This window comes from Coffea arabica, chromosome 7e, assembly GCF_036785885.1.
Source record: "Coffea arabica cultivar ET-39 chromosome 7e, Coffea Arabica ET-39 HiFi, whole genome shotgun sequence".
Classification (NCBI taxonomy): Eukaryota; Viridiplantae; Streptophyta; class Magnoliopsida; order Gentianales; family Rubiaceae; genus Coffea; species Coffea arabica.
The window spans coordinates 22,055,376-22,071,031 of NC_092323.1; the positions used below are offsets into that span (position 1 = coordinate 22,055,376).

Here is a 15,656-nt window from a genome sequence, read left to right on the forward strand (position 1 = left end):
TCTGCCATTAATGCAGATTTGTTTGAATGAAATGATCTTTTCTATCAAAAGAATTTCATTTGGGTAAATAGCAAAACAAATAATACATTTTTCTAATGGGTTTTTGCTTAATATCTACTACTGGACTGGGTAAATGGCCAAGGCATTATATGATTTGGTTTGGTATCTTGCCACTGTTTGCATCATTTTAATAATCTTATAGTCCTTTTCTCCTTCTGGACTTCTTGGAAGCAACTGGATTAACAAACTGATCTTCTACATTGTTCTCCTCTTTGCTATTGCTTTGTGAGCTACTTGCACTATTATTTGGAGAAGATATTTTGATACGGCATATGTATACACTCACATTGTATTAAAAAAAAAATTACTCTTCTTTATTTCCTACTTGTTCTCTACTTCATTTATCTAATAGATCTCATGCTCCTAATTTTTCATTAAAAAAAAATCTAGTTATCTTCAGTTGCGATATTTTGCAATACCATTACAATTGATTGGATAAGTCAATCTTCAATTGCAGGTCACTGAATAAAAAGTAGAGAATTACTCTTAAAATGATTAATAGTATATTTAGTGATAAAGATGTACACTAAATGTGGGCATGATAGTAAATTGGTAAACCAACTACCATCTTAAAAGGGAATAAGTTTATAATTTAGGATAATCACAAAAGACAAATGACCTTATTTTACAGGATAAAAAGAATAACTATTTATTGTTTTAGAATTATAATAACTCTCTTTGTATTATTTTGATAGTCTTGTTTATTTTTTCGTCCACCCTAAATTATAATTTATTTTTTAATTGAATAATAACTATTCTGCCATTACCTTATAGGAAGGAGGGAATAACTAACTGCTTTAGTATTATAACTATTTTATAATTTTTGTAGATATCGAGGATGAACAGTACATATTATAAACCATTTACTGCTTTAGCATCCAGATTTGCCTGGAATTGTTATCGTTTTTACGAGGTCTAAAAATGTCCATTACATGGTAATGCACTTTGGCCGAAAGTAGACGAAGGCTGCTTCCGTCAGGCTCCAGGATAGGGACCCTAAAGTCTCCACCAAAATAACAAGACAAGACAAGAGTCTTCCAAGTTGCCAAAAAAAAAAAAAAGAGTTTCGCCGACAGTAATATTTGACTATTTTCACATAATCAGAAAGTTGTAAACCTTGAATTGAGTTTATTCATTCACTATACAAATTTGATATCAGAGTGAGTGAATAGAAGATACAATAATGGATATATCCTCCGGTAGTAGCACTAGTTGCTTTGATTCCCCTCTAGAATATCTGGACTGGATGCGAGAAACCCTCATAGATAACGCCAAGAGTTCCATTGGCTCTGGTTTGCAGAGCCATATCTTGATTCGTTTGCATACAGAATTCCGGGATCTGGGAATCGAGTTGAGACTATTACAAAGCTTTGATCTGTATCTGACAAAGTGTAGGAGGAGGAGGAACCATGAAACCTGTTTGGAACAAGCTGAGGAGAAGGATGTTACGTCTTCCAGAATTCAAGATCTGATTATAAGAAGAATGCAAGATCTTGAATTTGCTTGCAGCGAACACTGGATTCATTCTCGTTCACTTCCTTGGACTCAAATTATAAGTGAGCTCTCCAGATTCCAGGAAGCAATCAAGTTGTTTTACGAGACACATAACAAGGAATCGTGCATCAACTTTCTGTTAGAGTATTACTGGCTGAGAGATCCAGAACTAGTTATTGATTTCATTGATTCGGTTTCAAAGCCTCTAGCGGAAATGAAGGGATTCCGTTTAGGACGCCCTGGAAAGAAGCTAATGTTGTTGAAGAGTTTCATTCGCTTTGCCATGCTTCGCGGTGTCAAGGGTCAGCAACTGAAAGATCTGTTGATTCACGCTGAAGTGATGGCTGTCAATGCATTACACCTGGCTTCTACATGGTTCTTTCACACGCATCATGAAGTATGGAATGAAACAGAGCTTCAAATGTCTCGACTAATACGTGAGAAGATTAATCCCGGTGATCCCAAGGTCCGAGAAACTTACATCCATGTCTTGACTGCTGCAAAGTTGTCAAGATCATCAGACAATTCAGCTCTGGAGAAGAATAAGCATCTAGTAGCTGACTTTATGGATTATCTCGTTCCCAATATTATTGAGCTGCTAGAATCTTGTACCAGTACTCTGGCTCCGATTATGAATCAAATGCTAAAACTCCTTGAGGGGCTAAGATTCCTGACAATCCTCCTCAGGCATCAGAAAAAGTTCAAAGAGCTACGCCATGAAATGAAGAATCTTATTGGAGTTGTGGTTTGTGATGCAGCAATCATAATTTTCTCCCTTTATGTGAATCAAATCGAAGAAGACTTGGTCAAGGAAACCAATGTTTCTCTTTTGCATTTGCTCAAAGTGCTCAAGTTTATTAGGGCAGAAGTAATTGATCCAGTAGCATCAGTATCAGGATTTGGTTTTCCTAGGACCAATGAGTTGGGCTCTATTGATTTTTTCCTAACAAATCTAAAGGAATTGGCAAGGTGTGATGAGATTAATGGTTCAATCGCTTTCCCAGTGGATAAAATCCAGACAATCCAGAAAGATTTTGAATTTTTAAGATCTTTCTTGGAGAAAATCAGGGAGCAGTTATGGAGAAAATCAGAACAAAAAACTTCAAGTTTTCTGGAGTCATGTTATGGAGATTGCATATAAAGCAGAGTTCGTGATTGACTCGACACTTGTTGGTGATAGACGTGAATATTGTTTGGATGATGTTGCCAGAGACATCAATGTTCTGAAGATTGAGGCTCAAGAGATCTATGATAGCATAAGCTATGTTGGTGAAACCACCAAGGGAGTTACCAAGACTTTTACTCGCATGCCATCACAAGTTACTGTCGTCACGTGCAATAAAGATCTGGTGCCTCTCGACGACGAGGTGGAAAATATCACTAAAAGTCTTACAAGAGGAGGATCAAGGCGGTTGGATGTTGTTTGCATCGTGGGTATGCCTGGGCTTGGTAAGACCACATTAGCCAATATAGTTTACAATTCTCCATTAGTAATGCCGCATTTCAATATTCGTGCTTGGTGCACTGTTTCTCAAGCATATAGCATGCACAACATGTTAGTTCAGATATTGGGTAGTATTGAATCTGGGAAACTTGAGCAATATCAAAAGATGGATGAAGCTGATTTGGCTGTAAAGCTAAAACAAGTTTTGTTGAGAAATAAGTATCTCCTGGTTTTGGATGATTTGTGGGATGCTAAGGCTTGGAATTTGTTGGAGAGATCATTGCCCGATGATGCCAATAGAAGCAGGATTCTCATCACGAGCAGATTGCAGAATTTGTCTCTGCAATTCAAACCTGATAGCAAGGTTCACCATCTCCGCCGCCTAACCAATGAAGAGAGTTGGAATTTGCTGCAGAAAAAGCTATTTGGCAAAGAAGGTTGTCCTCCAAGACTAAGTCAAGTTGCATCTCAAATAGCAAAATCTTGTAGGGGCTTGCCTCTCACAGTTGTCCTTGTTGCTGGAATTCTTGATAACACTGCAGAAGAATCCTGGGAAGAAGTTGCAAAGAGTCTACCTTCCAGTATTGTCCTTGATGATGAATATTGCATGAAAACACTTGAGTTGAGTTACAGTCATTTGCCGGATGATTTGAAGCCCTGCCTTCTTTATTTTGGTGCATTTCACGAAGACAAAAATGTTCCTATCCGAAAGTTGTTATGGCTTTGGATCTCTGAAGGATTTGTGCTAAAGACTGAAGGAAAGAGATTAGAGGATGCAGCAGATGACTACTTGAAGGATCTGGTTGATAGAAGTTTAGTTGCGGTTTCCAAACAAAGAACTATGGGTGGTGCCAAAGCTTGCCAACTTCATGATTTGGTACATGAGTTTTGTGTGAAAAAAGCCAAAGAAGAAAACTTTCTACATATTTTGCATAGTCAGAACGGTCCTTCTGTTCTTGCTGGCCCAAGCAACCCCCTTCGAGTTTGTGATCGAAGTGCCAGGAATTTGATGATTCGGGAGTCAATGCTAGAATTTCCCAATGTACGCAGTTTGTTATTGTTTGAAGAGGATGATTTGGGGTTTTGGTTACCTAAACTTCTTAGAGTGCTGGATTTGGGGGAATTGGTGTTTGATGCATATTTTCCGGTGGAAGTACTTTTGCTTGCTCACTTGAGATACTTGGCTCTTCGCACTAGAGAAGTAAATTTCATCCCAGCTGCAATTGCTAACCTCTCAAGGTTACAAACTTTTCTGCTACGAGGAAACATCTCTGATTGTTTCTTACCCAAGACTATCTGGAACATTAAGACATTGAGGCATCTATGGATTACAAATTCCACTTCTGGATTTATTTTTCCTGTTGAAAATCTTGAAGTATCCCCAGATTTAGATCATTTAGACACTTTAAGCCTTGCCATCGATCCCTCCTCTCAAAGCTTGCAAAAGATATTGACAAAGTTACCAGGCATTCGCAGGCTAAGATGTATGACAACATCAGCTACCAGAATTGGCGATGGGATTCTTCCATTTGACTGCTTGAGTCAACTAGAATCACTTAGACTGCATTTCTTTTTTCGATATGGATTTAAATTCCCATTGAATTTGAAGAAGTTGACTCTCTTATACAATAAGCAACCATGGAGTGAAATTTCAACAATTGGAAAGTTGCCCAATCTTGAAGTGCTTAAATTACTCCAAGAATCCGTTGCTGGGGAAGAATGGGAAATGAAAGAAGGGGAGTTCCCCAACCTCCGAGTCTTGAAATTCAGAACCTTGTGGAAATTTCGCAGCTGGACTGCATCTTCTGATAATTTTCCCCGTCTTGAGAAATTGGTTGTGCACAATTGTCCGATGTTGGAAGAGGTGCCTTCTTGTTTAGGGGAATGTCAGGCTCTTGAAATGATTGAGGTGAGAGGGTGCCGCGAGTCTGTTGCAAGTTCAGTGAAGCAAATTCAACAAGAACAGAGAGAGATGGGAAATGAAGTTCTAGAGATCTTGATTGAAAGTGTGTTGATGCACGGAGTTCCAGCAAAGAAGAAGAAGAAGAGTCTAGTCCCTCATAAACAGAGTCAATCCCCTCACAACAAGTAGTCTAATTCGAGCTTCTTGAAAGCAATTTCTGGAGCTTCCCTTTTTTGTTTGTTTGTTTGTTTGTTTTTTTGTTTGACTTGATGCAGCTAGCTGTAACTTTGTGACTGCAATGGCAAGCACCGTAAAATCTCAATTCGTGAAATCTTGTTTAATTCTGATACAGATTGATATGATGCTTATAGTTAGCTGAGCACAAGTTTATATGCAAGATACACTTTTCTCTTCCTTCTTTGTATTTCAGTCAGAGTAGTAGAGAAACTTTTAACTTGCAATTAATTAATATGTTAAAACATCCAATGTTTCTTTTTTGGCAAAAAATATTAAGAAGAGACAAGAGAAAAGGGGAAAAAAAAACTTGGTTATGTTGCTTTTCAAATAGAGAAAGGGTGTAGCAAAAAAATAGTAAAATTTGCCTCAAATGATTGTCTTATATATGCAAATTGCGTATGTTGTTATATGCAGCCCATTTTCATTGGCATTAGAGCTAGAAATAGGCAAATAGCTTTGGATACCAAGCCAAAAGGAAAAGAAAATCTTTTTCAAAAACTAGTTTTTCAAATACAATAAAAATTTTTAAAAAGTACTTTGAAAAGTAATCTAAAAATTAGTTTAAATTTTTTTAAAATTTTAAAAAATATCTCAAAATATATTCTAGAAACTCTTTTACTTTTAAATATCCCAAAATATTTTTTGAAAATATCCAAAAATATAATCTAAAAACTCTGCTACAGCAAAGTTTTTCAAAACCATCTCTAAAAACAGCTAATCCAAACGAGCTCTAGAAACTTGTGCAACAGTTATCTTTATGTGCATCTTTCTTCGTTACACTGTTTTCATGTACAAACTTTCTCTAATTGGTGGACTTTTGGAAGTCTAAAGAAAGTAAATATTTTAAAACTTTCTTTGCTGTTTCATCTTTTAGTTTCCAATATAAGCGATTAAAGGTTCAAACTGATCATTATGAAAATCAGAGAAACTAGATGATAATTTTGTTGAGCAATTTTTGTACTTTTTTATTATCTGTTCTAGCTCTGCAACTGTTCCTTCCTCTAGAGAAATTAATGAAAATCAAATTAAAATCTTTTGAGATGGAAACAAGTTGATTACATTAACGATCACTAGTTCTTGCATAAAGGATTTGTTAAAATTTATAATGCATTTTGACCTCACATATCAAAATTCTGCCTTCAAGAAAATACATTTTTAATGAAATAGCTCATATTTTTGTTGACATAATCCTTTTTTTTTTCATTTTCATTACAAAAATCTCTGTACTCTACAATTCGTGTACAAAAAATTGTGTCAAATTTTTAGGGCTGGACGTGATTCATCTCTTTTCACTTCACATTCAATTTGAAAATGGACAGTGCTGCAATGATGAGGAGTTGCCGCTATACCTCATAAATGAGTTGCTGATATGATGCCAGATATAAGTTTAACCCTGCTATTACAGGTTTCAGTGGGGCCAAAATTGTAATAGTAACTTTGGTGTAATTAATAGTAATTTTTTGCATTAAACAATTAAGTTGCATAATTTATGTAACTTCTTATTTAAATACCAAATCTTACTAGACTTTTAGCAAAAAAATTATCACTTTTTATTTTAGAATTTATCATTTTTTATATAAGACTTACTACTTTTTCAAGCAAGCTAATAATTTTATTAATAGATCTTACCACTTTATTTTAGTAAAATTTACAACATCATTAATAAATCTTACTAACTTTCCAGTAAAACTTGCCATTTTTTTATTAAAAAAAAAACTTATAAATTTTAAAAGCAAAACTTATGATTAGATTAACAAAGGATTAACCACATTTATCTTCCTTGAGATTTGGTCAAATTACCAATCAAACCCTAAGATTTGGTCAAATAACAATCTAACCCGTGAATGAGCAAACATTTAGCAAAACATCCCCTTGACATCTTCAACCGTTGGTAACGTTGCAAAAAAGCTTGTGTGATAGCCCCAAAATGTCCTTCTAGATCTCACGTATTATTACACTCCAACAAAGAATGCATATTGGCTTACATAAATATCCTTTCTCATAAAACTTGACATAAAAATTAGAGTAAATCTTTTATTCATTGTCAGTATATACACAAATGGATTTAGATACAAGTCATATGCGTAAAATTTGGAGAACAAATTCAAATTGAGATGATGTGCCATGCATCTAGGGACATCATTGTAAACACCATCAATATATAAAAGATTAATTTTAAAAATTAATTACAATTTTTTGAAATTCTTTCAAACTCAAAATTAGTATTAGCACTGTATTATAACTATGGAGCGTCTTGAAATTATTCCCCAACTGGTGAAATTTTTAGTTAGTCATAATTATGAGATATATCCTCTTTATCATGTGCTCATTAAAAAATTCTAAAAAAACAAGTTGGGGCTATGCCTAATCCCACAAATTCCTAATTTAATTTTTTTAAAAGAAAACTCAAAATTAGTAGTACTCAATCAGACAAGGTGAAAATAAAATCAACAATAAAATATCAATGATAGCTAAATACAAGCTAGGAAAAATAATATGAAAATAAGAAGATTTGAAATACAATGACTATGAAAAAAGAAATTGTGGAAAGTGTTTTTCAAGGAAATTTGAAAATGACAACACTAACCCAAACGATTCATCAAAAGGCAAAAAAAAAAAAAAAGAATAGAACATAAAAAGGAAAAATGGATAATGGAAAAGACTAGCTATCAAATGAGAAGTTTCTGAAGAAAAAAATTAAAGAAAGAAATATGTACAAAATCATACAAAGGAAAATACCAAATTTTAGGAAGCAAAGAAAGAAATTCAATACAAAGGAAAAGTAACCATATCCAAATGAAGGAAAGATATACTATATAGTTTATCCGAATGCTGATTTTATGTTGCATGCATGACATATTGACGAGGATCTATTATGCACCATATTTTAATAAAACTTAAATACTCCGTTTTCTACAAGTATGCAGATCGTTTATTGAATATAGGGGTATTAGGTGTCGATCCTACAGGAAAAATTGTCAATTACCAATGGTTTTCGAACTCCTTCATTATTTAGACTACCACAAATGCAAGAGATTAAATCTACACTACAAACATGAAATAAAAGTAATAAAAATAACAATAGAAAGCTCCTAGGGTTATGAAATTTCTCACTACTCTTGCAAGTGAAATTATCGATTAATTGAATGTTATGATCTTAGTTAGTTATGATATAATTTTCTAATGTATGTAAAACCTACTCTCGTAGTGAGTCAACTATACTTGTAGCTAAACCATAGCTACTCTCATGGTTATGAAATTAACTACAAACTCATTTCTTCTATAAAATTACATGAAACAAACCACTAAAATTACAAAGGTGCATCTCTACTCTCGTAAGTATACTCCCTAGATTTAGCACTTCGTTGAATTAGTGTCAAATCCTACTTCTCATTGTAAACTTAATACCTTAAGATTATCACAATTAATGATTAATTAATCATGATTAGATAAGCAAAAATGATACATAACTTGCTCAAAATAATATCATATAACCAATTAAACATCACTAATAAAATATAGAAAATTCATCTATAACTCTAGGCATAACCTTTAGCAAAACATGAAGAGAATGAAAGAAAAGACCATATTTGTATTATAACTAAATATGAACCCAAATACAAAAGAGAAAGTGATAGGAGGGAAGTTACACGTGTTATATGAGTTTCAACTCTCCATCTTGCTACTTAATTTTTCATCCAAATCTAACTATAAGTACAAGATAGATAAACTACACTAACTACACTATACTAATGAACTAAGAAAAAACTAGTGGATACTAGGGCTGATGCTGAACCGAGTAGCTTGACTCGAGCTCGCAAGCTACTCGGTCAGCAGCTCGACTCGAGCTCGTTTTGACCGAGCTCGAGCTGCTTGGTAGAAGTAACGAGTCAAGCTCGAGCTTCAATATTTCGCACTTGAAAGCTCAACGAGGTTAATCGAGTTTTTTATAATATATATTTTAATTTTTATTATTGTGATTATTTAAAATTATATATAAAATATTAATTTTTATTACTTGAGCTTGATTAGGCTTGATTGAGCTCGAATAAGGTCGATTGAGCTTGATTTCAATTGATTACATTTAATTAAACTCGAGCTCGAGTTTGAACTCGAGTAATATAAATTGATGTCGAGCTCGAGCTCGAGCTCGAATTTTAAAAGCTTGACGAGCTCGAGCTCGAGTTCGAACTTAGTTATTTTACCTCACTACTCGAGCTCGATTCGACTTGAATGCAGCCCTAGTGGATATTACATTTTGGTAGTGTCTTTAGCTTTCCAAAGTTGTGAAAATATGTTTTCAAGTCCCCCATTTATAGATGAATTCAATTTTCAAATGAGTAGTTAAAGTTGACATAAAATGCTCTTGAGATTCCCAAAATATTCTTCTACAAGTGTCGATGCTCTTCTTTACACAGTTGCAGCTGAAATTCTTTATTGGAAAGGAGCTATAAAAAGTTGTAAAAAATCAGAACAAGTGGTTGTGCAAGTTACACAACTTCCTTAAGAATACGTAGGGTCATACACATGTGCATGGTCACGTATTGCACCTGCATATTGCCTTCCCTATAGATTTGCACTTTTCTGATTAGTCTTCAACTTTACTCTATTTTTGCACCAAATTCAACTGATATTTTCTTGATGATAGAGATTGAACTAACTCTTTTACAAAACATGAAAGTTTCAGCCCTTTGAGTTGCCTTTTCAATGCATTAAGAATCATTTAATTTTGAGCTCTTTAGACTGATAAATAACCAAAATATTCTTAACTGGTCAATGCCCTATTTCAGCTTTTGATAGTAAAAATGGCTAACTATATTTCGACATTTTGATCAGAAAAACTCAAGAATTAGATTCTAATGTCTCATAAGAAATGTAGATCTATGCTTTAACTTCAAAATGGCTTAAGAAACACCTGAATCTAGTACTTTTAGCTCAAGACATAGCGAAATACCAAAAGGTGTCAAAACTATCAAACATTTCTTCTTTTATACTTGATTGTATTTCACCTTTTGAGCATTTTGCACTTTATATTCTCTTTAAATCATCCAAATATCTTCTCAATTCATTCCATTTGTTGATTGAATCATTAAAATCTATGAAAACATGAAGTTTTCACCATTTGAACACATAGAAATGCATTTTTCACACTTAAATTTGGCCCCAAAAGACTCTTCAATGGTCAAAAAACTAGTTGTTCAAAAACTAACCGTTAGAATTGTCAGACATCCGATTCTGTGTGTCAGATGTCGAACATCCAATATTCTATCAGATGGTTGGTTCGAATGCAACTTCCTTGGTTTAGACTTCTGATAGTCCCCTGCTGCAATAACTGCTGCAATTAGGTCAGTTAATTTGTAGCTTAAATATCTCAATTAATAATTTCGATTCAACTCTTGTGCAAATCAAATGAGTTAACTTTCCAATGGATTAAGAAGTCATTTGGAGATTTGGAGACTGAGTTATGACAAAATTACCCCTAACTAGTTGGAAGACTACTTCAAATTATGGCAAAAAAAAATACTCCCGGAATTTGAGATTTTGGATAAGAAAACATGAGAATTGGACTTTGAGGACTTTCAACAACTGTAGCTCTTCCTCTTAGTTTTGCAATACTTCAAGAATTATCTCAATTCGATATCCGTAGCTCATGTTGTAGTCAAAGTACTAAAATGTATTATCTCAACTAATCTCATTCTTCATTGCTTCTTGATTTGTTTTCTTTCTTTTTCCAATGGGCTAAGAACTTGTACTAACAAAATTCTTACATAAAATCATTAGTCCAAAGCATCATTTTATTTTATTATCATCAAAATCAAGAATTGATCAACCTAAATCCTTAGATGTGCGCTTTAATAAATAGTAATGTTGATTTCAACAAAAATTAATGTGTACTTTGATGAACACAAGGACGAAATGAAAAATTGTTTGAAGGTTTTGATGCAAGGAAAATGAGACTTCACAACATTCAAAATTTTGATGCAGCACATCTAATTGTATAACTCGACTTCAATTTGATGCCAAATAAACATTTACAACACAGGCTACTTTCACGCGCGCGCGCACACATACACATATATATATATATGTATATGCATATCTATGTATATATATGTCTAGGTACATTTTGTACAAGTACTCTTCACACGGTTGTCAATTAATTTGTGCTAGTTATTAAATAAATTTTCATAGATGGTCTCATAGAGAAAGATAGTATATGACAAATTGAATTTATCCAACTTTATCTATTAAAAGGAATTATTTTTCCTTCATTGATTAGTAATAAGCATTTTGATAAACCCAAGGATAAAAGAGAAAGGTTTTCATGTAACGACAATGAGACATTGCAATATTACAATTTTCTTTTATGTAGCTTGAACAACTTGACTTCAATTTGAGGTCAAATAAACATTTTTCCTATACAGAATGTGATACTCAAAAGTTTGGGTACTTTTTATACAAGTACTTTTCTTACAGTTGTTAATTAATTATACTAGTGATTAAATAAAATTTTATAGATGGTGTCATAATAAAGATAGTAATTGACAAATTGAATTTATTCAACCTCTAGGATACATATTGAAAAGGCCGAATAGCAAGTTGCCCCTCTATAATATAGATTGAGTCGCAAAATGCCCCTTGTAATTATAAAACAAACAGATTACCCCATGCAAACAATTAGTCAAACATGTAGGGTGATTTTGTGTGAATGAGAGGTATGAAAAGACATTTGTATCCTTGGATATATAATGCTTTGACAGTTTCAACTTAGACAGTGATATTATTATATAGTTTTAATTAAAAACATTGTAGTGTCTAAGAAATAGTGTTAGAATTATAGATGTAATTATAGAAATTATATATGTATTTTATTAAATAAATTTGATGGGTTTTTATGATAATTTGTGATATTTATATATTTTTATAAAAAAACCAACATATTTAAACATAAAAAAGAATTATTAATAAGGACCAACAAGGAAAAGTGAAAGTGAAATACCTTTTATAAGTATTATTTTTCATTTTTTGTGAAAAGAAATTATTGTCATGTTAGATTAAAAAAGCATCTCTTTATGGTCTTAACCTTGTCCAGCCTTCGGAAAGCCGATCAAATACCAATGTTATATATATATATATATATATATATATATATAAGATACCAGCCTATATTTAACTATTGACAAATACCAATGTTCTATATATATATATCACTTTAAAACAAAGAAAATGAAAAGTGAAATATATACCTATTAAAACATTGGTATAATTCAATGATTAAATATAATTTTTTATTTTTTGGAAAATAAGTATTCTAATTTTTGTAATAATTTCTTTTAAAAAATGGAGACTAAATATACATGAAAAGTATTTTCTTTCATTTTTATTTCTTGTTCTCTATTAATAAGCCCTTTTAATGTTTAAGTATATATTAGTATTTTCTTATGAAAAATATTTCAATTGCACATATTATCATAGCTAGAAACTTTATTTAATAAAACATTTATGTAATTACTATGATTATATACATCTACAATTGTATCACAATTTTCTACAATATTCTTTATTTAAAAAAGTTATAATAACACCATTCCCCAATGATAAAACTATTAAAATATTATGTATATGAGGGCTTGAATGCCTTTTCACACATCTCATAAATAAAATCTAATCCACTTGTTTGACTTTTTTGTCAAAAGGGGGCAATTTGTATGTTTTTTTATTACAGGAGGCAATTTGCTACTCAACTCACATTATAGGGGGAAAATTTGTGATTAAGCCTATTGAAAAAGAATAATTTTTCTTCGTTGATTAGCAATGTGGACTATAGTAGATATTGATATACACTTTAATGTTTGTCAATATTCACTTTTGATAAAACACTATGGTAAAATAGAGAAATCATTAAAAGATTTTCATGTAAGGACAATGAAATATCACATGATTGCAATTTTTTTTGATGTAGCATAACCAATTGAATAACTCGACTTCAATTTGAGGCCAAATAGACACTTTTCCTATGCAGAATGTGGTACTTTACATGCACGTTAGGGCACATTTTTATACAAGTATTTTTCTTGCAGTAGTTAATTATGTTAATTAATGATAAAAAAAAACTCAAGTGGATGGATGAATATTAGCTCCTAATTATACATTTTTTGAAATAATAAATTTGCAAGAAACAAAGCTCATAATAATCACTAACTAATTTTTTTAATTTATTAATGCAGTTATAGTGAATTTGAAATCAAAGAAGCATTTTTAGTTTACAAAATTACAGATCCATAATTTAACAAATACAATAGATCTGAAAAATATAAGAAATTTCAAAATTGTTTTCTAATAGATAAATCGCAGCAGCTCTCTCCTATGCAGGCTACAATCACAACTTAGATAATCATTAACAACTAAGTGATTGGTGTTTAATTTTGGATTTGAATTTGGGAAACGCTTGTGCACATTTATATATTCACTCGAGTGTACATTCATATTCACTAAATTACGCTTATGGAACTTACTCTATTTTTCATTGAAGTACACATTTATGCTCATTAGAGTGCGCACATATATGAAAAAAATTACCCAATTTAGGCGATATTGAAATATGCTTCCCTGCCTGTCAGAATTTGTACATCTTTAACAAACTTCAGCCCACATCAAAATTCAAGAAAAAAATTACTATAATTTAAATAAGAACTAAGCAATCACACCAATTAAAAGCTTACAGCTACTGAAATTTAAATGAGGACAAAATCCCAGGTAAGAGAAACAAATTTCGTTTGTTTGTGTGGAAAGCAGTCCATTTCAGCTAGAACTAAAGTTTCCATTTAGGAAAGTTCAAAAGTTGGATAACTTTGTACAACAATTATTGACCTCCGAAATTCCCCTGTAAATGCTTCTAGTGCATCACCAATTATTCCAGCAATGGACGATCAGCGTTATGATATCAAACTTGGGCAATAGATAATTGTCAATCTGGGGAGAGATAATAAGTATTGACTAACTTTCTCCCTTATCTAGTTGTTAGGAAAATTAAGGCCTTGTTTGGTTTCTAATTTTTTATAGAAAAATTTTTGCATTTTTTGTAAATATAATTTTTAATGACTTTTTTTTACGTCACATACATTAAATTGTTATATTATACTTTTCTATAAAAACTTCAAAAAAATAGCAATCCAAACATAACGTTGGATTTTGAATGAATGTAAGATGGATCTTTTGAGACCGAGGGAACGGGAGAAGGAATTCATTTTGGTAGAAATTCAACGCGTTTTTCCACCTGGACATTTTGGTACGTAATTTAAGCCAATTCTTATTACATTTAATATTGGTTGAATAGTTGCACACCATTTTTGAATCTTCTTCCTAGGGATGGCAATGGGACGGGGTTGGGGCGGGGGACCTCTCCCCCATCCCCCGGCCCCCTGCCTACAAACTCCCCCTGCCCCCGCCCCATCCCCCGTCCCGTCCTCGTCCCGCCTCGCTTCCCTCGCGAGTGCTCCCGCGGGGCTAATAAAAATTTGTTATATAATTTTATTATGGTTAAATTTTAGCAAATAATCAAGCACTTAAATATCATCACATCATCAAATTATTATTCATTGTAATTTTACAATTGAAACTTATAAAAACAATCAAATAAAAATTATTTGAATACAATCCAACATGATGAAATAAATATAACTAAAGTAGTCAAGTTTTCACTTTTGGCACAAATACAATCACTAATTTATTATTGTGCTTGTCTTTTTTTAAGAAAAAAAATGTTATTGTATTAAGTGTAATTAGAGATTTAGTATAAATGTATTAGTAAATTTAGTATAACCAATTAATAATTTGTATTAGTACACATATATAATTATTAGTATAATTAATAATATCAATTATATTATATATACTAATAGACATTATATAATACATATAACTAATAATATCATTATCATAAGTTTGTAACTAATTAAATTATATATTATATATATAATTATATACATATATATTTTATTTTTTTATTTTTTTAAAGCAGGTGGCGGGGCGGGGGATGGGGCGCGGGTAGTGTACCCCCGCCCCCCACCCCGTTTCTAAGTGGGGGGAAAAAAATTCCCCCTGCCCCGCCCCCTCCCTATTAGCCCCCCGCGGGGCGGGTGACCGCCATCCCTACTTCTTCCCACTTTATGAACTTTTGAAAAGTTCACACCATTTTTGAATATTGATGCATCCGGTTTTCATATCCTAAATTCTCTCAAATATTTAGGATGACGGGGCAATATTTTGTTAAGGAGTGTTTTATTCTTTAGTTTTTACCTTTCAGCTGGAAAATTCAATGTTGGGATAATATCTTGTATTTAGTCACGGTGTTTTTTCATTATTTTCTGGCAAATAATTACTAGTTTACTAGGCAAGCTTTTTGTCGCAAAGATGATTTTAGCAATTCAGCATTGATGATGGCTTTTATGCTATCTAATTGCCATAGTTTTCTGCTCGCACTAAGCAGTCTAAAAGGATAATCAATTCCTTTTGACA

At 32.4% G+C, this 15,656-nt stretch overlaps 1 protein-coding gene across 1 annotated transcript; it reads left to right on the forward strand.

The window, feature by feature from the left end:
* The first annotated feature begins 1,243 nt into the window (after positions 1–1,243).
* Positions 1,244–5,090, forward strand: LOC113700726 (putative late blight resistance protein homolog R1A-3). The gene is made up of 2 exons (XM_027221182.1): positions 1,244–2,540; positions 2,623–5,090. The coding sequence occupies exons 1-2, from the start codon at positions 1,244–1,246 to the stop codon at positions 5,088–5,090; spliced, it is 3,765 nt and encodes a 1,254-aa protein (XP_027076983.1).
* Positions 5,091–15,656: the final 10,566 nt, after the last annotated feature.